This window comes from Sinocyclocheilus anshuiensis, unplaced genomic scaffold (assembly GCF_001515605.1).
Source record: "Sinocyclocheilus anshuiensis isolate Anshui unplaced genomic scaffold, SAMN03320099.WGS_v1.1 scaffold988, whole genome shotgun sequence".
NCBI classification, from domain to species: Eukaryota; Metazoa; Chordata; class Actinopteri; order Cypriniformes; family Cyprinidae; genus Sinocyclocheilus; species Sinocyclocheilus anshuiensis.
The window spans coordinates 699,229-721,822 of NW_015548246.1; the positions used below are offsets into that span (position 1 = coordinate 699,229).

Below are 22,594 nucleotides of genomic sequence, written 5' to 3' on the forward strand. Positions count from 1 at the left end.
TTTAATTTTTTATCAAATTGGCAAGTGGTTATGAATGAATACCAGAACCTATTGAATGCAAATCTAGACTTCTGTGTGAAAACAAATGAAGCTCCAGTATGAATCTCAGATGAGCCTCTAAAACCCAAATGACCAGTCAGGATTAGATTGAATAAATGGCCGTGGATGAGCATAAGACCCTGGCCAAGATTTGTATTTGTACTGAAGGTTCCCAATTTCAACGTTGAAACTGTATTTCCCAGCTTGCCAAGTTCGGCCCTTGATATCCAGCGCAACACATTAATTCCAGCCTGATGAAAGATTAAGTCAAATCCTTTTTTATTGCTAGTTGACATTTGTATGCGAGTACTAAGTTGTGGATTAGCTGCCCACGGAAAGGGTTTGGCCTGTGGGAAGGGTTCAAGCAGTTATCTCAACTGGACATGTTGTCTGTTATTACTGACAAGATTGTGTTTTTTTTGTTGCTCTGGACCAAAACTGAACTTTAAATTTAATTCAGTTTATTTTAAATCAACCCGGTATTATACAAACTATACAAATCTGGTTTTGCGCAATTAATCTCTCAGCATATTGCAATCGAATGATCTAGATTAGTCGGATTTAAAGATTAGATATTGATTCGATTTCATTGCCATGTTTACATAGAAAATATAGATATATACGTCTTTTCTTATGTATAGTTTGATAATATTTGATACTTGATTTAGTTTGAAGCATTTAAGTATCTAGATTGGAGCTTAACTATATCTGTGTTTCCATTTCTAATTTGCACAAAACTTTTTCGTTATTTAATAAATGTCGATAAAAAAAATGTAAAATGACGCGTTTTTATTAACGGATGTTATGCTAAACTAAAACGTCATTTTTTTTCCTCTCACCAGAAGTCATGGCGATGGATGTTGCTAGGTTTACGTATACCACAGCCACAGCACTAGCCGTTGTTTTTAATCGAAGGGTAAGCCAGGTGACCAGTAAATGCGGAAAAAAACACCTCATGCGAGCGTTAAAAAGTATTGCGATTTATATGGGAGTTTTTGCAAAATTCATGTGTTTCCATTGGACGTATTTTCAATTCGCAATTTCAATTTGCGCAGTTTGAGGGGTAATGGAAACAGCTTATGAAACTTAATACTAGTATATAGCACTTAAGATTCATAATAATGGACATTGTTTACGTTATCGACCACAAAAAAAAACATTTATACGTTTTTTTTGGCAGAATTTCTATATCAGTGCATCCCTAGATTGATTGATTGTGTTTTTTTTTGTTTGTTTTTTTTTAATGTAAATTGCACATTCTTTTAGAGTCAAGTCAATGAGAAGAGCTAATTCTCTTTAATGTAATAAGTTTGCTCCCTTTCAGTGACTTCGTGTTATGTGACATCTGAGTTTGGCATAGCCGAGGATTTAATGAGGAAAACGAGGCTGTTATTTGATTACTTTATTCCTGAATGGCCATTTAGACCTTCAGGCTATTTAAGAGTACCATTACCGCAGACTTAAACAGAAGATTTACATAGTCTTGCAGTAAAGGTTTCAAGGACATGTTTCTCTTTTCTTTTTTTTTTTGTGCCAACCTGTAACTTCAGTTCTGGAAGAAAAAAAATGGAGGGAAAATATGGCCTTTTGGTTTATTATTATTATTTGTTTTTACAAAATTATGTGTAACATATAATTTGAATAGGCATTCACATCATAAATCATCTATGTAACAATAAGTTTAAAATAAGTTTCACACTGTTTGCAGTATTTACATGTGTGGTTATATTTACGATTATACCTTGTATTATAGCTATTTCAATTTTTTTTTTTAATGTAGCTAGCTTTACTGTAGTTTAACAAATGTAATCTTGTTAATTGGCTTGTAATTTGGTAAACTGAGTATGTTCCTCAAAACTGATCGAGTTTGCATAGAAATGGATATTTATGTTCATAGAGAAGCTTTCTATACATATCATTCAACTGTATTAAATTTCAATTTTTTTTTTTTAATGTAGCTAGCTTTACTGTAGTTTAACAAATGTAATCTTGTTAATTGGCTTGTAACTTGGTAAACTGAGTATGTTCCTCAAAACTGATCGAGTTTGCATAGAAATGGATATTTATGTTCATAGAGAAGCTTTCTATACATATCATTCAACTGTATTAAAAGCCAAAGAACCACATTTTGATCAATAAAACATCTATTATGCCTTTGTACCAAAGTACAAAATATTAGGCCAGAAAATCTTGTCACATTTATGGCCTAACATTCCCATTGCCATAATTTTATGGTCTTGTTCATAATAAACTCATGTGCATACTTCAGATATGCTTAATGAATGGAAACCGAAATAACCATGCTGTACTGTTTTATCGAGTTAGATTCTTTTGTTACAAATGTCAACTTGGCTGCACACCAGTTTAATAGTTCCTTTACATAAACTTTGTACAAAGAACTAAAGCCTCGCATTCCTTCAGTCGATCCGAAGTATTACTGTCAGAGAAAATAAACTGTTTGGAGAAATGGATGGTCTTTGCTTCAAGTGTTTTGTGTTTGTGTCTACAGGACTCCAGAACAATGTCCCAGTGTGGTTTCTCTGCTGTCTGAGAGCTACAATCCTCACGTCCGCTGCGGCGCTGCAATGGCTCTGGGCATCTGTTGTGCTGGCACTGGGAACAAGGTGAGTTGTGATGAATACTGTATCTGTACTCAGTACTCTTAGTCGGTGTCATTGAATTAGCTTAATACATTTAATCATTTCAGTATGTTAATGTTAATACAGAAAAATTTCAGTACTAACACTTATTTTACAAGGTAAATATTAATTCAGATATAAAAATAAATGTAAACAATGGAATGAACAGTAGATGGCGTTAACTTCTAAACAGCTTCATCTAGGTTAATATTCAGTTCAATTGTATACCTGCTGTGTATAGATGTTTCGGTAACACTTTAAAATAAGGTTCTATATTTAACGCATTAACTAGTATTAACTAATTATGACAAATACAGTTGTTAGTGTATTAATCTTTGCAGCTGTTCATTGTTAGTCCATGTTAGCTCAGGTCCATTTAATAGTATTGATAGATACAGCTTTTGATTTGAATAATGTTTTATTAAATGTTGGAATCAACATTAACTAAGATTATTAAGTTCTTTAGAAGTATTTTTCATTGTTAGTTTACGTTAACTAATGTGGTTAACTAATATCAACAAAAGGAACCTTATTGTAAAGTGTTACCAATATTAGTTTCATACATTTTTGTTAATAACTAATAATTGTAATGTTAATTTATGCAACCTAAAATGTTAGAAATTAACATTAAGCTAGATTTGTAAATGCGGTTTAATTTTTATACGAGTCATTTGTGCACAAATCGGGCATGCAATATAACGATGTCAAGAGTTATTACGATGTCAGATTTATTATTTATTTGTATAACGTTTTTCACAACATTGTTTTAAAGCAACTTTACATAAACTCCTAATGCTAATGTATAGAATATTGTAATATCATCTTCATGCCTTATAGTCGCATTTAGTAGATTAGAGCTGGAAATGTTATAGCTTGTGATGATATATCGATACGATATGTATATATTGTACATACAATATATCTCGCCCTATGTGAGTATAGTGTATGTATGCAGATAAAGTTGGGCATATATAACTTCATGTAAAGTGTTCTGTGATTTAATATAGTAACGTTTTGTTACGAGATTTGTTATATAGTATGTATCGCTTTATAGGAGTATACTGTAACTTCTAATTTATCAACAACATCCGTTTTTGTTCAGTCGTTGTTGCATTTGTGGCCATTTTAGTCACAGTCTGGAGCCCTGATATGACTGCTAAAGTTTAGACGGCTGAAAGATTATTAAACGAGTCTGTAAGACAGCTGAGCAGGATCTGCCAGGACCCAAGAGAGATGTTTGAACTGTCTTACAACAATCCTGAGTGATATTGGCTGAGTTATTGGCTCTTCTGCATGCTCAGGTCGGTTCTGCGACTAATTGCATTACCAGTGGAAGAGTCACAGATGGCACATTTACCTCTCAAGTGGAGATGAGATTAAAACTGATGCCTTGGACTATGTTCTAGCCATTAACCACTCAACTCCCTCGTTGGGTGAGCTGGAAAAATGGAATATGAAGATTGGTCTTGACTATTTAACTTATAATAGCTCTAATCCAAATCCCTCTCAGGTGCCCAAATACAGTCATGGGCGGTTTTGTGGCGAGCCAAGATCTCCCACACTTTCAATTCTGTCAGGCCATTTAAATGGGTCACAAATTCAGCTTTGGGTCCGTAATTTATACACCTGGTCGTTTTATTGCAATATAATTTCTGCTTTTGCTATCCCTACACAATCCTTTTTTGGCTCCATCTGTCAAACAAACTCTGGCTTTATTTTGAATTAATCGTTCCAAACAACTGCTGACTCAATCGCGGAAATATGCATAATGATGGGGTACTGTATGTTGTGTAATGTTACCTTAGCTCGCAATGATCTGTGAGCCAAATTTGCTGTTTTGGGCTCTGTCTTCAGTGTAGTTGTAATTCAAAATGGTTTCGGTTTTAACTTGAAGATCAAATGTGACACTAAATACCCATCTTAAACAAACCAAACTAAGGGATGGAAAGTTCATGCACTAGGGGTGTAACGGTGCTCGTATTCGTACAGAAAATTTTCGGGGCGGGTCGCTTAGTTCGGTACTCATGTTTACCAAACAAATACTAGGGCTGGGACAAGAAATCGATGCATCGCGAATCGAGAAATGATTCCGCATCGATTCTGAGATTTTCCGAATTCGTCGCAATTAAGCGAATTACAAGGATGGTCACAGTGGGCTGTGTTGACATTAATCTCGCATCATAAAAGCCAATGTGCAAGTACATATAACCACTTACATTACTCAGCCGAACGCACAAGCACTCTTCTTCGTGAGCATTTGAGTGTCCGGTTAAAAACTAGCTTAGAGCGCCATCTGCTGTTAAAAACTAAGCTCAAAATCGATCCACGAAACGCGATGCATCGATTTATTGTCCCAACCCTAACAAATACAGCATTGTTTTAACCACTGCACGAGTGGAACTTCATTGGAAACTTGCAGTTTTATATATTGTTACTTTTGATAAGAAACAAAGTCTCGTCTTTTAAATTACGTTAAAAAAAATTTCAGGAAATTTAGACAATAAATGCCGTTTTGGCACTCTTTGTGGCGCGGACAGATCGCTGTATAAACACCTCAGATCAAACGGCAGCACAGAGCGCGAGTGAGCGCAATCATCCCTTACTCTTTACCACTAGTTTTACCGTGAAATAAACATAAATGAACATCTCATGCCTCACGTATTCGCTCAATCAGTATTTCAACCACAAAGATGTCAATAAAACAGCTTCTAAATAAAATGTCACGTAGCATTTCATTTACCTTCGGCAAGCCATCAGTGTCCACAGCTTGTTAGTTCACTAAAGAAATGGAGTCTAGAGAAGAGCATTTCGCGAAATATTGGACTACTGTATATACTCATTATATTTTACTTTACCTGTTAGTGATGTCTTATTTAATGTATGTTTAAATAAATGTGTTAGGAAACAAGTTATGGCATCCACTGTGTAAATCAATATATTTCAGCAACAAATAGAAATTTTATAATTTAGAAGTTAATTTAAAAACTGCATTATGTGCAATTTACATGTTTGTTTGTGTGTGTGTGTGTGTGTGTGTGTGTGTGTGTATATATATATATATATATATATATATCTTAAGAGCATAAGCTGAGGTACATTTTTATCCCTAGGAAAATTTTTATTATAATTGAATTTATTTAAAGAAAGAGAAATTTGTTCCGTAAACCACTGTTTAATAAAAAAAGTTTTTTTTTTTTTTTACATATTTTTAAATTTTATGTTTAGTTTTTTCCCCCTGCTGTACCGAAAATCATTCCGAACCGTGACATCAAAACCGTCATGTTTGTGTACCGTTACACCCCTATCATGCAGTCTTTCTTTCTCTGTGGCTGGTGAATCATAAGTAGACAAATTAACATGGCTACTTCCCTTCTGTATTTTCAGGTCTGCCATATTACTGTGCCTCAAAGTCAAAGATGATTAGATACTTGGGAATCTGATGAATTTGTGGTTTAGGCTAAACCATTCAGCATGCTGCGTCAGGATATGCTTCTGTTTTTCCATAATCATAATTCATATGCTTCCGTTGATGATTTCCTTCAACAGGAAGCAATCAATCTCCTGGAGCCCATGACCAATGACCCGGTGAATTACGTCAGACAGGGCGCGCTGATCGCCTCGGCTTTGATCATGATCCAGCAGACGGAGGTCACCTGTCCAAAGGTAAGGGGAATTTGTGACTTTGGGTGGTTCGGGTTAAGTATTTGGCTCTTGGGATTTGTAAGTGTTTTCAGTCCTTGCCTGACTGCAATATGTGGCACAAAGCTACAAAATCACAGGAAATGTTTAATATACATTCATGTGGATCGCATGCTGCACCAATGAGGTTCCAGATTAATGGATGTACATTACCTAGAGGAAGGTTTTGTGGGCTTGAGAGACTACACAGACTGAAAATGAACAATAGTCTGTCATTTTACTGTTTATTATAGATTCTAGCATGCACCTAAAGTCATAAATACTCACCTCTTATAATATCAGACGTTGTCGAATCATTTCTACAATGTGGTTGTGTAGTCACGGTACATTTGGTTGTTTCTTGGGGTGATTTCCCTTCGGTTTTACCACGATTATTACTGGGCTGCGAATTTTATGGCCACATGAAAGTAAAATTGATTTGAAATCCCTGTTTTATGGTGTAATAAAAGGCTGGAGTTGTAATAATGGCAATCGTTTGTTAAATATCCCTTCTGGGCAGACTTTAATTCATGCTAGCAGCATGTTTTATGAGCCTGGCCTTAAAATTTGGGGAGAGAAAGCGGAGTATGATTCTCATAAATGCCTTAGAACTGACTTCATTTAACTGTGTGTTTACCGCTGAACCAAAATCTAAATGTTTCTTTAAAGGGGTCATATGATGCGTTTTCAAGTTTTCCTTTCTCTTTGAAGTGTTGCAAGCTGTTCGTGAAAAGATAAGATCCCTAAAGTTGCAAAGACTAAAGTCTCAAATCCAAAGAGATATTCTTTATAAAAGTTAAGACTCTTCCATGCCCTCCTAAAACGTCTCGTTTAAACACGCCCCCACATGTCTACGTCACTGTGTGGGAAATAATGTTATTTTTAGCAACATCATATGACCCCTTTAAGACGCGGAAAGCGAATTAAGTCATTTCACACATGAATCTGTATTGACCTTGTCAAATCCCTGAGAAACCATCTTTTAAATTATGGCATAAGACCAGAAACATTTAAAATAAGGTACGTTTTGATTTCACGTCTTGTTTCCTGTTCTCGTTCATTGTTTAATTTAAACCCACAGTTGTCGTATATCAGAGATCAGCTGTACATTGGCTCTTTCTTTCCATAGGTGAACCAGTTTCGACAGCTCTACTCAAAGGTGATCAGTGACAAGCACGATGATGTGATGGCCAAATTCGGGGCCATCCTGGCTCAGGGCATCCTGGATGCAGGTCAGTATCAGATGTGAATATTTAAGGTTTCTGGACTAGACTTCATTTCATTTATTTATTTGCATTCTGCCTTACCTTACTCTCATTAATGGAATATAAAGGAAAAATGCTTAGTAGAATTTACTGAACTATCTTTTTAATATGTGCTTTATCAAACAAAAAGCCATTGTATTAGTGTTTTTCAGTATGAATTAAAATTAGTGCTGGGCAACGATTAATCGCAATTAATTGCATCCAAAATAAAACTTTTTGTTTACATAATATATGTGTGTGTACTGTGTATATTTATTATGTATATACACACACACATGCATGTACATATTTAAGAGAAAAATATGTTACGTTTATATATTTATATATGATATTAAATATATACAGTACACACACGTATATTATATAAACAAAAACTTTTATTTTGGATGCGATTGATCATGATAATTGCCACAATTGTAAAATATTAAATAAATACAAAATGCTAAATAAGTCACAATACAAAAAAAGAGAGAACTTTAAATAGGTTCATTTATTTTAAAATAATTCCATATTTAATATAATCTCTTGTTTCTTTTATTCCTTTTGGTTTTGGGTTCAAGTTAACGGTTTGCGGTCTCTTAAGTCAGCTCTAAAATATTTGGGAATATATAGATATTGCCAATCTTTCTGGGTTAATGTGCTTTATAGAGTCTTATCTCAAATAACTGAATGGTTGGGTGTTCTGTGCTAAATGTGAGGGTGAAAACAAACCTTTTGTATGCATGTCAGGGCAGGTAAGTCCGTTTAAGGCTTTGTGATAAAATGCTGATAGGATCGTGACAAGAATGTGGCATGCCAAACAAGATAGCACCACGTCTTCATGCCACTACAAGCAAATATCATTCACTCAGTCCCAGGGGTGCTTGCCTATTAATATTGAAAGAATGCATCGAACTTCAAGATGCTCTTGCCCCCAGCTTCCCAAATATCAGCTTGTGTACGAACCCAGTACAAGTTATCACAGAGTCGGGAGAGTATTTCACATGGAGTGTTGTTTTTGCCCACAGTAATTGAATTTAGGACATGCTGGGACGGTGTTGCATCCTAATTATTTGTAATACAGTTGGGCGACAGTTCTTAATATGGGGGATTTCAAGGTTTCAGTGAGGGGTCCATGCCTGAACACTTAATTTAAATACATAAGGCATACCACCACATGCTGACTTAACTTTGCTGCAACTTATTAAATAGCTGCTTTATAAAAACTTTCTTGCACCGTGGCTCCAAAATCTAAGCTGCCTTCCAGTCTACAGCATACAATGTCAGCTTAAACAATATACACTACATAGGCAGCAACTCCATGTGCTACACAAATAGTGCACATCACGGAAAGCACACAGGAGAATCAACTCTCATTTGATTTAAGTATACTTTGACATTAGCATGTTGCTAAGCTAATACTGCAGTATTTCAGTAAGCATGAAAATACACAGCGTACTCAAATGTTCAAGTTTGACATTACCATGTTATTAATGTACGACATTACAATTATCCAGTAAGCAAAAAAAAAAAAAAAAGACAAAAAAAGTGTTAAACGAACATCACGATAATTCAATAGGCATAAAAATACACATTACTTAAATTTTGGATTTTGATATCTGCACTTTAGTAAGCTAACATCGTAACAGTCCAGTAAGCATAACATAGCACAAACAAATATTTGAGATTGATGTTAGCATATGGCTAAGCTAACGAAAGTACTTTGATGGTACTTTCAAATATTGAGTAATTTACTTTTTTTATTGGTAGTTTTTGGTATTGTATGAGTGATTCATGTTTAATTTTTCTCCCTGCTTGTTCCACCACATCGGAAGGATTTCAGTGTGTGCCAGTGTATTGTGGGATTGGTGCTTTAAAATGTATCCTAACATAGGTATCGTTTAACAAGTATGCTGCTTAGTTTATGGAAGAGCCTTTGTGTCAAGGACATGCCTATGATGCCTTAAAATGCTGCCTATGTAGTAGTGTTGCTTTCGTCAACGAAAATTATGACTAAATATCGTCGTCAACGAACCTTTATCACGTGACGGAGACGAGACGCAACGTAAATGCTGGTCATGTGACGATGACTATAATTAAATGTATAATGCAATATTGTTGACGAATAAAAACGAGACTAAATGTGGTTTACAAAATAAAAACTATGCTAAAATGTCTCTTCATTTTCGTTGACAAAAAGAGACTAAAACACAATTTTCATTGACTAAAACTAGACTAAATGTCATCAGTTTTCGTCGACTAAAACTACGAAAATAGTCATGGATAATTCTGACTAAAATAAGACTAAAATGCTCAGACTTTTAGTTGACTAAAACTTGACTAGACTAAAAAGAGTATGAACGTGACTAAAACTAATAAAAACTAAAATGACAGCTTCACACAAAGACTAGACTAAAACTCAAATTAAAACAGGCCGCCAAAAACAACACTACTATGTAGGCACCTCACTAGGTTTTATAAGAAAATATACTAGTGATACCTAGGGACCGCTGAAAGCTCTTGAAATTACGCATGAATTAACATTTTGAAATATATATATTTTTTTATTTTCTCACTTGATTCATGGCCTGGTTTGGTAGAGAGTTTGAACTCTTGGCTTATTGGTTGTCACATATGACACAGCATGATTTAAGTCACTGCAGTCAAAACAAACAATACAGGCCATAATTTCCCTATGCAGTTGCAGTAGATGCCAACAGTAAACTGGCAGTCTGATAATTTAACGGGCTGTGACAGAAGTATGCTATTGTCTCCGATGCCTTTCATTCTGAGCAAGATTGATCCTCTAAACTTATGATACCAAACCTCTCTCCATTCATCTTCTTTAAAAGTGCATTGTTATGGACATATCCACACCTCTTTCCGGCCAGGCACTCATCCCTCACTCCTGTTATTGTCTGCTCATCAGGCAGTTTGAGGGTGGTGGAGTCTTTGGCCTTGACCTTCACAACATCTCCTATTAATATCCCAATCCTGTATCAGCTCCATGGTCTATGCACCTCGACAGGAAAGGACATTTGAATGCTGCATTTGTTCATCAAGATATTACCAGTGCACACCTACACCATCCTCCTTTCAGCATCAAATTTGTGTGGCCTTTGCAATGCTGAAAAATGTACCTTGTAATATTAACGAATCAAAGCCATAATCCAAGACAAACCTTTAAATATAATCATAAAGTCTGGTCCACAACATAATTTATTCTGGCAAAAAACAACCACTTAAGGTGCTGTCTCATTTACCACTGGGAGGCGAAATATTGCAGGCGAAGTCCAATCATTTAAGTACGTATCTGCACAATTTGGAGTTTTGTGTAAGGGCGAAAGATTTCAGTGCAGATTTTGCAAATTTGCTGCATTGACCAACAGGAAGCCTATTGGTTTAAAAGTGATTTGTGAGTCTGTGCCGATGGCCTTACGCCGGGCGTCCCAAATTCAAATACCGGTGTACCGACGAAACATGCTATCTATCAGATTGTGCTACCAAAAATATATTTGCATTGTTTTAAGGGTAAGGGTAGGTATGGGTGTGTAGGTTTAGGGTAGGGGTAGTTATGGATATAAAAAAAAAAGCCTCAAACCACATGATTAAGATGCTGGTAGCACAATCTGATGGGTAGCATTTTTCGCTATCGATTTATGCTACCTATCTATTTAATGGGAGGTAGCACAATCTGAGCGGGTAGCACAAATCGTCAGAACACCGACTCGAGGACCTTTCCCGATCCCACGGCCCCCCTCTCTCTCCCACTTCACTTCCTGTCTACTCTACACTGTCCTATCGTAATAAAGACACAATGCCAAAATTAAATCTTAAAAAAAGTGATTTGTGAGTTGAGAGTGGTTGGAGTTCCAGAGGAGCTTGCAAACACCATCTTTCTGATTCTTCTCAGGTGGTCGCAATGTGACGATCTCTCTGCAGTCACGCACAGGCCACACCCACATGCCATCTGTGGTGGGTCTCTTGGTCTTCACCCAGTTTTGGTTCTGGTTCCCGCTCTCTCACTTCCTGTCTCTGGCCTTCACACCCACAGCTATCATCGGCCTCAACAAGGATCTGAAGGTAAGAAGAAACGTCTTTCAGCCTATAAAGCAACACAGTGCAACCTCAACATGGGTGACTTCCCTCGTATATAAGAGAAACAGTAGGATATATTTATCTCCTGCATTGAAGTCACCATGAAATCAAAATTGAAAATTCTTATTTTTTAATGGAATACTGTAGTGTTTATTATAAACAATTTATCTGTGCACTTCATATTTTTTTTAAAATTCATGTGCCCTCATAATCTTTAATCAAAAACGTTAACCTCCCCTCCCCCTCAAAACGACTAGTCTTCTATTCCGTTCACGAGCTATGGCGCAAGGGCGGAGCTAGTGACTGAGGGGTAAACAACAGGGGGAAAAACTGAAGCTGATGCTTTATAGAAATCAATGCATTGACCAGTGCTGACGCAAGCCATGGGGGGAGTACACTACCCTTAAAATTGAAAGGATATTAGGATATTGCCACAACATTACTCTTAGGACATCTCAAACAATTTTTTTATGAATATGACTTAACCTGATGGAGGACGCGCTCAGTCATTCAGGCAGTCTCTCTCTGCACGCGCGCTGTTAGGTATGTTTTGTGCTGTTTATCGTCCTCGTCGTCGTCTTCCTCAATAAATAAAACATTTCATCATGCTAGGGTGTTGGCGGTGAATCCAGTGGAGAGAAATCCCCCCACAACTAACTGCAAACTGGCATTCAGATCTGCCTCCATTTTGTTAGCAACGCCCCAACTTCCAACGATCCAATCAATTCCCGAAGGACGAAATCAAGTCCCGCCCTCTCATTTCAGATGCCGTTTCACTCGGATAGACATCACAGTTGAGAAAAAAAAAGACAATCGCTACTTCCGTTTCATGCCGACTTTAAGTGTCAAACATTATAATCCCCATGTATCCAGCATGGAGCCAAACCATTAATCCATGCAAGAAGAACTAGCAGCAGTTGGAGCACTGGTAAAGCGGTTTGTTCAGGAGTGTCCAATCGTGTTCCTGGAAGGCCACTGTCCTGTAGTTTAGCTCCAACCCCAATTAAGCACACTTGAACCAACTATCAAGAGTCTTCAGGATGCCTAGAAACTTCTCTGTAAGATGTTGGCCCTCCAGGAGCAGGTTTGGACACCCCAGGGTTAACGCAAATGGTCACATTGTTAAAACTAGGGAAAGCTGATGCTACCAAAATGGTCCTCTTCATTGCTTGAAGCACACGTACTGCATGCTAGAGTAACACATTTTTGTTTACTCTCTCAAAAAAAAAACAAAAAAAAAAACAAAGTTTTTCAAACCCTAGTGAAATTAGTGGCTGTTGCCTCTATGGGCAGCATCCTAACTGTCATTGAACCTCCTATGTGACTTATTTGGAAGGCTGTACAGGGGCAACAACTTCTGGTGTCATACAAATAACACTTCTCAAACAAACCACATAGGAGACTTGTTTGATATTAACCTATTTATAAGGGAACAGCTTAAAATAAGACAATTGAAGTCTTTAAATCTACACTTTTCAATTTTGAATGAATAAGTTCTTTCCTGTTAACAGATGCCAAAGGTGCAGTATCGATCCAACTGCAAGCCCTCCACCTTTGCTTACCCTCCACCCTTGGAGGTGCCAAAGGAGAAGGAAAAAGAGAAGGTCTGTTTTAACCCTTGTATCATGAACTCTCACCTGGCATGTCAAATCTCAACTTGATACCACAAACCAATGTTCTAGTCCCAGATTTCATGGCATAACTTGACCCGCTGTTCTTCTGTCAGGTTTCCACCGCCGTTCTGTCCATCACGGCTAAAGCCAAGAAGAAGGAGAAGGAGAAGAAAGATAAGGAAGAGGAAAAGATGGAAGTGGTATGCATGTCCCACAGCACTTCCAGAAACCTTTAGCATGTCATGTACCGCAGAACCCCAGTGATTTGGTCTTTATCTGATGCAGGAAACACAGGCAGAAGCAGAGAAAGAGAAGAAAGATGATGAGAAGGAGAAGAAGGAGAAGGAGAAGGAGAAAGAGAAAGAAAAAGAAAAGAAAAAAGAGCCAGAGCCAAACTTCCAGATGTTGGAGAACCCAGCCCGTGTCATGGCCGCCCAGCTCAAGGTCCTCGCCATGCCTGACAGCTGCAGATACCAGCCCTTCAAACCTGTGAGTCTGACTCCTTTAATTTAGGCCTGTTGTGACGGTTTTCATCTGTAAAACCACTCATGCTGCGAATGAGAGATACTCTTCAGAGAGAAGACATTTGCCTAACGGCTCTAAATAAACAGCATTGAGAGCTGCAGTTTAGTGCTCAGAGGTCAGCTGGCATGACTCCAGCCACTTGTTTTTGCATTGTAGGAGACTTTGAATGTGAAAATGTCTGCTTTAGCAGGAACATTATTCTGGATTTTGCATTAAATAAGACATCTAGACAACTAGTTTAAGTATATAGTTGGACTGTCACACCATATAGTGACCCCCTTCGTCCACATTGTCGCTCCCAGTTACACACGGGTGGCATCATCATCTTGAAAGACACCAGTGAGGAAGAGGAGGAGCTTGTGGAGCCCGTGTCTGCTCATGGCCCTAAGATCGAGGAGGAAGAACAGGAGCCCGAGGCCCCAGAACCCTTCGAATACATAGACGAGTGAGATACGCCCCCTTACAGGTACTTCCTCTACATGGACACAAAGGGCTTTTTTTTTTGTTCTTTTGTTTTGTATATTGAATTTAAGTTGTTGTTCCTATTTATTTTAGTTTAGACTCTGTTCATGTGAAGATGCTAAACTAAGAAACATAAAATTTCATGAAATTCCAATACAATTTTATGCAAAACTTTGCACACCCCTGATAGTTATCGTTTCAATTCATAATCTGCTAGACTTTCGAAGCAGCAACTTCATTTGGATAGAGTTTATACCTTATGGGTACAGCAACATTTCAATTTTGAAATAACATTTATTGAATCAACAGAAACGATGCAATGTGAATCATAACAAAAACAGACAAGTGCAGAAGTTTGGGCGCCCCAATGGAATAATCACATCAATATTTAGTTGAGCCACCGTTTGCTGAAATAACAGCCTGTAGATGCTTCTTATAGCCACTGATAAGTCCCTGAATCCTGACTGCAGGTATTTTGACTCTTCTTCCTTGCAAAATGTTTCCAGTTTGATGGCTGTCGAGCATGAACAGCCTGCTTCAAAACAATGCATAGATTATCAGTGATGTTCAAGTCTGGTGACTGGGATGGCCATTCTAGAACATTGCATCTATGTCTGTGCATGAATTCCTTGGTAGATTTGGAGCAGTGCCTTGGGTCATTGTCCTGCTAAGACAAACAACCCTGGTGTAACATCAACCTCTTGACTGATTCTTGAACATTGTTCTTAAGAATTTGTTGAAACTGGGTGGAATGCATACAAACCTCAACTCTGACCAGGTTTCCAGTACCTGTGCCTGTGCCTGTCACACAGCCCCATAGCAGGATGGACCTTCCAACGAATTGAACAGTATTGAACCGCCATGTAAAGCGCTTCTGGTTGTTACCAGATAACTCCGTCTTATTCCAAAATAATTCTGGCTTGTCCTGATGAGCCTTTGCATACATCAAACGGCTCTGCTTGTTGGCAGTACGCAGAAAAGGCTTTTTCCAAATCACCCTTCCATTGTGCTGTTCCTTGCGCAAGGTGTGCTGGACTGTACTCTTTGGAGGTGGTTTGTCTGTGACCATTCTTTCAGATTTTTTTATTTCTCAACCTACCACATCTTTCCTTAACAATGACCGTTTCTGTGGCCTTCCATTTTCTAACTCCTATTTCTGACTGTGGAATTGTTTTTGTATCCTCCTAATTCATATTAACAAATTATCCTAGTTCTTAGGTCATTAGGGAGATCTTATGAGGTTCCCATGTTGCTAATTTCCAGTATAGAATCAAGGAGAAGCACAACTAGCAATTAGCTACCTTAAAACTCATTTTCTATGATGGGTTGCACTTTGAGTTTGCAGTGTTAAGGTTCACTGAGCCAATCAAATCAATATTGTGTTGTAATTAATCAGCAACAAGTGACTACAGGTAATCAACACAATTGAAAGGGTGCCCAAACTTTTGCACAGCCTGTTTTTCACCTTCGACTTTTATTTCATACAATTCAATACTGCTACTCTAAGAATTTCTGATGTCTGGAAAACATCACATTATGCAGCTTTCTCTAGAAACTTCATGGTATATCACTACAAATTTTTCTTATAAAGATATTATGCAACCTCCGCAAACTTTTGCATAAAACTGTAGTGGTCTGTAGTGATCTCATTACAACTCGTTGAAGCTCATGTGCTCATCTCCACTCTTTTTTTTCAGGTGGTGTTACGAATTGTGCGTGTTCACAGTGTGCACCGCTACATGTCTACTCAAATGTCCACCCCTTTTCCTTTTTTACATTGTTTCCTCCACTTGGCCTATCATGGTCACTTGGGGGATGTTTTACACAATGGTTTTCAGTCATTACAATAAAATATATATGGTGAACATGAGATTGGGTGCTTTTATTGTGGTGGATCTGCTGTATGCTTTATATGTATTTTTGGTATTATTGTCAATTAAGTTGCATAAGGTGGGTAGTTGACACGAAATGCTTTTGAGAAGACATGCTATACTATTTTAAATGGCATAACATAAATTCATGTATGCAAATTGCAATATATAAAATGAGTGAAGACACAAAAGTGGTTAAAATGTAAAAAGAAATGGCCTTTTATTGAGATTTAACATTTTCCCAAGGTCATCCACTCACTGTAGCCAATATCTTTTTAAATCTCAATTTACACAAAATACAGTTACAAAAGAATAACCAACTGTCTAGAGGAAAAACAGTTCACTCACATCGTTGTGTGAGAAACGGCATCAGTCATAGTGACAGTATTTTCTTGAAAAATAAACAAGCCACCTTTTTTTCATATACTGTATATCACAAGGTGCTTTCTACAGAAACTACCAAGTGACTGTTAATGGCATGTAGTCAGAGGGGTTTTACCAACCTAAACTGACAGGAGGAAGCATTAGTCACACTTTTCCCCCAACTGTTCACTATATCCCCTGAAAGGAAAATATTTATTTGTCAAGGTGCTAATTTCCCATATGTCTTTACCAAGTGGGTGGGATACTTTGCACTTTGACTTCAGGAAAATTGGCACAGTTCCAGAAAGAAACTCGTATATCTGAAATTTGTGGTCATGTCTAAGCACTCTTTGTCATTTTAGGGAGTCTAGAATCTTGACCTTCAAATACTCTTTTTACAGAGAATTGATTGTAAATTTTATCGTAACTGCAGAGATCTTCATTAGTTTGTTTTTTTCAAATACGAAAAAGAAAGCGTTCCATAGTTCTTTTAAGGACCTTGCAACATAGACCCCAGTCATCATCAGCCGCTCTTAATGGACCGTGCTATTGTAAACTGCATTTAGAAGAATGGCGGGTCAACGTCATAGCAAAAGCAGATGAAACCACTATATTATTACACTTTTTATGTCAAGATCTTTCCTTCATTGCCCGTTTATGAATATGTGACCATATAAGGTGATATATCCACCAGGGAAACCGAGACTTGTCTTGATATGACCCTAAAGGGTCAAAGCGAACACTTGGAGAGTGGCGCGTCCTGCCCAAGTACGATTGTTGGTGAACAAATACCTCCATCGCTTTTTGCCGTTAAGTCACAGTCTGTTAAAGCCACACTGATGACAGAACGGATGGCAAGAGCGAACCTTTTGTTCGGGTCAGTCAGCAGACTGGCCAGAGTGGTGTTGGAGAAACGTTTATGACGGGTGTCCAGGCACTGGAGGTGGTCGAGAGCCTTCTGTTTGTTGTACTTGCTTGGTGCAGTGATGGACATGCTGGCTGGCCATTTGAACTGGGGACAGGGATGACTTATGATTCCTTGAGAGTCAGGGAATTAATGGATCTTGGCAAGAATTGCAGAACATCATAAATACAATGCTGTAATGGAACACAAGGGTCGAACCAATGGCTCTTGTGAAAAAGTGCCAATGTGGAACCAGGTTACAATGACCTGCAGGATTTCTAGCGGCATCAAATGGAACTGCGATCTGTTCGTTTGAAAGGCCCGGCTTTTACAACAATAATGTGAGTTTAGCAGACAATGGGAGATATGCCAAGTTTGAAACTTCTTTAGAAAGTCGTTTTTTGTCAATTCTGTTGATGCATTTATTCCTATTAATTCCTTATACCTTGACTCTGAGAGCACTCGCAGCTCTTTCATTTCAACCACAATTGAAGTCATTTATTTCAAACCATCCTGATAAGGCCTTGTTTGACAGTAAACCGTTTGTTACCATGATTGCATGTATTGCATGTACAGTGCCAACATCCCATGAACTATGCCAAAGGAATTGAGTTTATATAAGAGATGAACCTAGCTGATAAGCTTCTGTTAGCGGACAGTCTCTGGGTGCTCCTCAGTCTGCTCCCTAGTTCAGTATTAAGTTGGGGAGTTTGCCATTTGTAGCCTATTATTGAAAATCGGTGCACATGAAGCTTGGAGAATGCACCATAAAATGTTTTGATATCTTAGTGCCACAGTGTATTCTATGACTACCTGCTACATATGTCAGCCTGATAATTGTGTCAGGTAATTAAGCCATTTTTTATTGTTTTTTTAGTGGAGGCCATTGCAGATTGAAGTCATTTATTTCCAACCATCCTGATAAGGACTTGTTTGACAGTAAACCGTTTGTTACCATGATTGCATGTATTGCATGTACAGTGCCAACATCCCATGAACTACGCCAAAGGAATTGAGTTTATATAAGAGATGAACCTAGCTGATAAGCTTCTGTTAGCGGACAGTCTCTGGGTGCTCCTCAGTCTGCTCCCTAGTTCAGTATTAAGTTGGGGAGTTTGCCATTTGTAGCCTATTATTGAAAATCGGTGCACATGAAGCTTGGAGAATGCACCATAAAATGTTTTGATATCTTAGTGCCACAGTGTATTCTATGACTACCTGCTACATATGTCAGCCTGATAATTGTGTCAGGTAATTAAGCCATTTTTTATTGTTTTTTTAGTGGAGGCCATTGCAGATTCCCAAATTTGTTTACAATATCACGTCATCGGGAACTAGGGAGTAGGTATTTGCTGGGCGACCACCAGGCCTAATCTTTAACATTGCTCTGAATTTGAGGGAAATAATCTCCGTGTGTTTCATTGGGTCTCTATGTCCAGTGTTTCTCGAATAAAATACTCTTCCAGAGCAGACCGTGCCAAGAAATTTTGGACACCAACAGACTCTCGGGCCGTATGTTGATTGAATTAACCTCCACAACAGAGGGTTCTTGTGTTGGTCAGGGTCTAGGCTAACCTGTCGGAGTTCTCTCTTTGAGCACAGCTGGAAGCCATATTCACTGTCATGGATTCAGTAGATTTTCCAGCCATTCGCTGGCGAAGCACTGAGGTGTAGTTGACGAGACCCTTGGGACTCTGCTCTTAAAAGTGTCTCCACTGGAGAGAGAAACTACAGGGGCCTCCCTATTCTGGGAAGTGAGAGTAGAGTAATAGAAAAGCCATGCGAGTGAGTTGGCTAAATGGATGATATAAGGCAACAAACATCCACAATTTTCCAGCCATTAGGTGGACGATTGCGGTGTGAAAGTATGTTGCTGACAGCTCTCTTTCATTCATCATTACAGTCAAAGGAACAATCCCACAAAGACCGTTTAGATTCTCCACGCCTGCATGCTAGTGATTTTTTGTAAGGGGACTCACGAGTCAATCCTGACCGGTCAACTTCTGGAAAGAAGAGATGAGACTACGGTTCATTAGGCAAAGAAATCATTAAGCAGAGAGATGGAACAAATGTGGGCCGTGAAAATGGTTGTGGTTGGCTCCTACACTTTCCACTTGATGTTAATGTTAAGTAGGCTATGACAGAGTTTGGCTTCTTGTGTTTCAGAATTGAAGCATTAGCAGTCCCAATCTTATGCCGTAGCTTTTGCTTTTTCACAAGTCTGGAAAGGTTTAAGATAACAGTTAACTATCGTGGAACTCTTGAGGACAGCTTGTCAGGATGAGGGTTGGATAGCAACATTAATGGAGCTTGCCGCTTTTGTTTTTGTGCAAATGTATTTTTTTATGGAGGGAAAAGGACTCAAGCAGTGGCTCTTTGTCTCTCTGCGGGAAGCCGACCGCAGAGGAAGGATAGATGCCTGGAAGACATAGCATTATTTCATATACCCTACTGTCAAGTCATTCACTTTTAAAACCATTCCACATTGCTTGATTTGTTTTATACGCTCACCCTTCCCCGGGCCACAATTAACGTTCGATTTTACGAAGCGCTCAATGCCGTAATTTCTTGAGTGCACCAGTTCAGCGATTTCAGTCTGGTCTCTCTAACATGACCCACACATTTAAGGTATTCGGGTCTGTACTAATGAGCTGAATTAGGTAGACATCTAAAATGTGCAGTGTCGGGGGTTCTCCAGGACCAGGATTGGGAGTCACTGGTCTACATAATCTATAGCCGTTTCACAATTCAAAGGCGGCATTCGAAGACCAAATGCATCACAAAGGCTGCTTCAAACGTGGCCTCGAAACGCATCTTGTGTTTCATGGGCCATTAAGGATATAACAGATGGCTCCTTCACAGCCCAAACCATCCCAAGAGTCATTGTGTGCATGTGATGACAGGAGTTTTTGAGAGAAAATGCTGGTTTGACTTGAAGGTATTAGGTTTCAATTGAATTGAAAATCGAACGATCTGACCATAATTTTTCACTCATTTGACAGATATCATATTGACAAATTTCATTGGCTTATAATTGATTGACAAACTTTCACTTGCAACAATTTTAGTGCTTAACACCTTTTTTTTTTTTTTTCTACATTACTTGAATGACTTCCCAGAAGCACTGATTCTAAGAGTCACCGTTCACTTTGGCTTTAAGCTTAGTAATAACCATAATGCATGGCTTGAGCCTTCTTATTTTACAAGGTTTATAAATAAATCTCCTGAAGCAGTGTGAAGGGTAATGTTCTCAGTTTATAAACGCGCATGATATGAAAAGGTGAGTCAGTGCACAGCTGGCAGGGGCATGAGGTCATCCCGTCATGAGCGACTGAACGCCTGCCGCATTTTAGAGAGACAGTGCCAATGTTTACATAGGCTCAGCTCGGCGGCAGAGGCTGATGTTATTACAAACATGGCAACCCCCCTGCATGGGAAACTTCTTCATACAATCTGATAATGTAAGGTAGAAACGAGACCGGTTAGATCAGTGTTTCCCAACCTTTTTTCAGTCGCGGCACCCTTTGGAAATTTTAACAAACTTGTGGCACCCTACAAAATTAATTGTCACAATATTAAAATTTCTATCTTCAGTATGATCATTTGAAAAGTATAGATATTCGGTACAACAGGGAAGAACTGCAGAATATAATGTCATACAGATATTTTTAATATTATTAAAACATTTTGTCCATCAATGGTGGCAATCAGTAGGCTAATTTCTAATGAAGAGACCAATTTATATGACATATTTTAATGTAGGCTTTTATACATATGTAAACATTATTTAATTACCATTATAACTATCTCACAAATGTTTGCTCACTCAGTGTTTTTTATATTTTACAGTGGGGTAATTTTGGTGCAGTAGCACGAGAGAGCTTGATTTCAAACTTTGAATTGAATAAAAAATGACAAGTAAGCAGTCAGTAATAAAATAAGAACAAATAAAGAAATTAATAATGATGGCACAAATAAAAAATAACGACAGGCCTTCGAATTAAATAAATTGCTTTTTAGTTTGTTTTTTTTTTATACCAATTATTCAAATGTTTAGTCCTAGAAAGCTATTATTATCAGAGGACACGTGAGCATAACATAGCGGTTAGCAGATCAATGAATGAGAAGGCAGCGTTACCAGAGTTGCCCATAGACCACACCATGTTACAACACAGTAGGGCTATTGCAGACAGAAACAATACTGTACTACATTGATGTTTCCTGTCGGCTCAATTTCTGAGTGGACTCTGCTGTTCCGATGAGCTTGAACGGTATACGAGTGGAGCGACTGAGCGGAGCGCACACGTATAGAGCGGATAATACGCAGAGCGTCACACCACGTGACAGTGAAACCTGAGCGGTGAACTAATTTTCGGCAGCCGAAATTTCGGTGCATCTCTAATTATTGGCGACATCAGAAATTGATATTATATAATAGATGCTTTTTTGAACATTTTAGCAATTTAAAAATATAAAAAAATGATTTTTTTACACGGCACCCCGGTTGGGAAACACTGGGTTAGACTACAGGTTTAAGCTAGAATTTTGGTAACAAAATTCTTAAGCGGTTTATGTAAAGAACATGAAGTAAGTAGTTGGCACCGATAGCCTTTAGGGCAGCGCACCGACATATAGTGCCGTAGCACTACGGGGGTCCCGAGTTCGAACCGTGACTCGAGGACCTTTCCCAATCCTGCCCTCTCTCTCCCACTTCGCTTCCTGTCAACTCTGATTTGTCTTATCATAATAAAAGTGAAAATGCCAAAAATAAGTGAATAATAAATTAATCAAAATATATTCATAAAATTCAGACTCAATTTTTTTTTTCTTGTAATATACAAATTCTAATTACATAAATATTACAGTAATTTTATTTTGTTCTGTAATGGTAAAATCTATAAAATAACATTCAGACTATCAAATTTCGCTTGTAATATATATATATCTCATTTTCACAGACTTTTAAATTAAATGTTCCCTCCTGGTGGAATGACCTGCCCAACTCAATCCGAGTCCTTAGCCATCTTCACGAATCGGCTAAAAACACATCTGTTCCATCTTTATTTGAGCCTCTAACTCTAGCATGCTCTATTCTAATTCTATTCTTAAAAAAAAAAAAAACTTGTCCCTTTTAGACTTGCACTCTATTCATTTACTC

The 22,594-nt window shown here is 38.0% G+C and overlaps 1 protein-coding gene across 2 annotated transcripts in view; it reads left to right on the forward strand.

Moving 5' to 3' along the window:
• The window catches only part of LOC107655280 (26S proteasome non-ATPase regulatory subunit 1), a 52,418-nt gene extending 36,250 nt beyond the window's left edge, over positions 1-16,168 (forward strand). For both annotated transcript variants that reach the window (XM_016442727.1, XM_016442728.1), the window contains exons 17-25: positions 2,549-2,663; positions 6,225-6,341; positions 7,486-7,588; positions 11,514-11,683; positions 13,210-13,302; positions 13,425-13,511; positions 13,597-13,800; positions 14,139-14,302; positions 15,996-16,168. In XM_016442727.1, coding sequence (XP_016298213.1) covers positions 2,549-2,663; positions 6,225-6,341; positions 7,486-7,588; positions 11,514-11,683; positions 13,210-13,302; positions 13,425-13,511; positions 13,597-13,800; positions 14,139-14,285 — 1,036 coding nt within the window. In that variant the 3' untranslated portion in view covers positions 14,286-14,302; positions 15,996-16,168. The remainder of the gene's footprint in view (positions 1-2,548; positions 2,664-6,224; positions 6,342-7,485; positions 7,589-11,513; positions 11,684-13,209; positions 13,303-13,424; positions 13,512-13,596; positions 13,801-14,138; positions 14,303-15,995) is intronic.
• Positions 16,169-22,594: the final 6,426 nt, after the last annotated feature.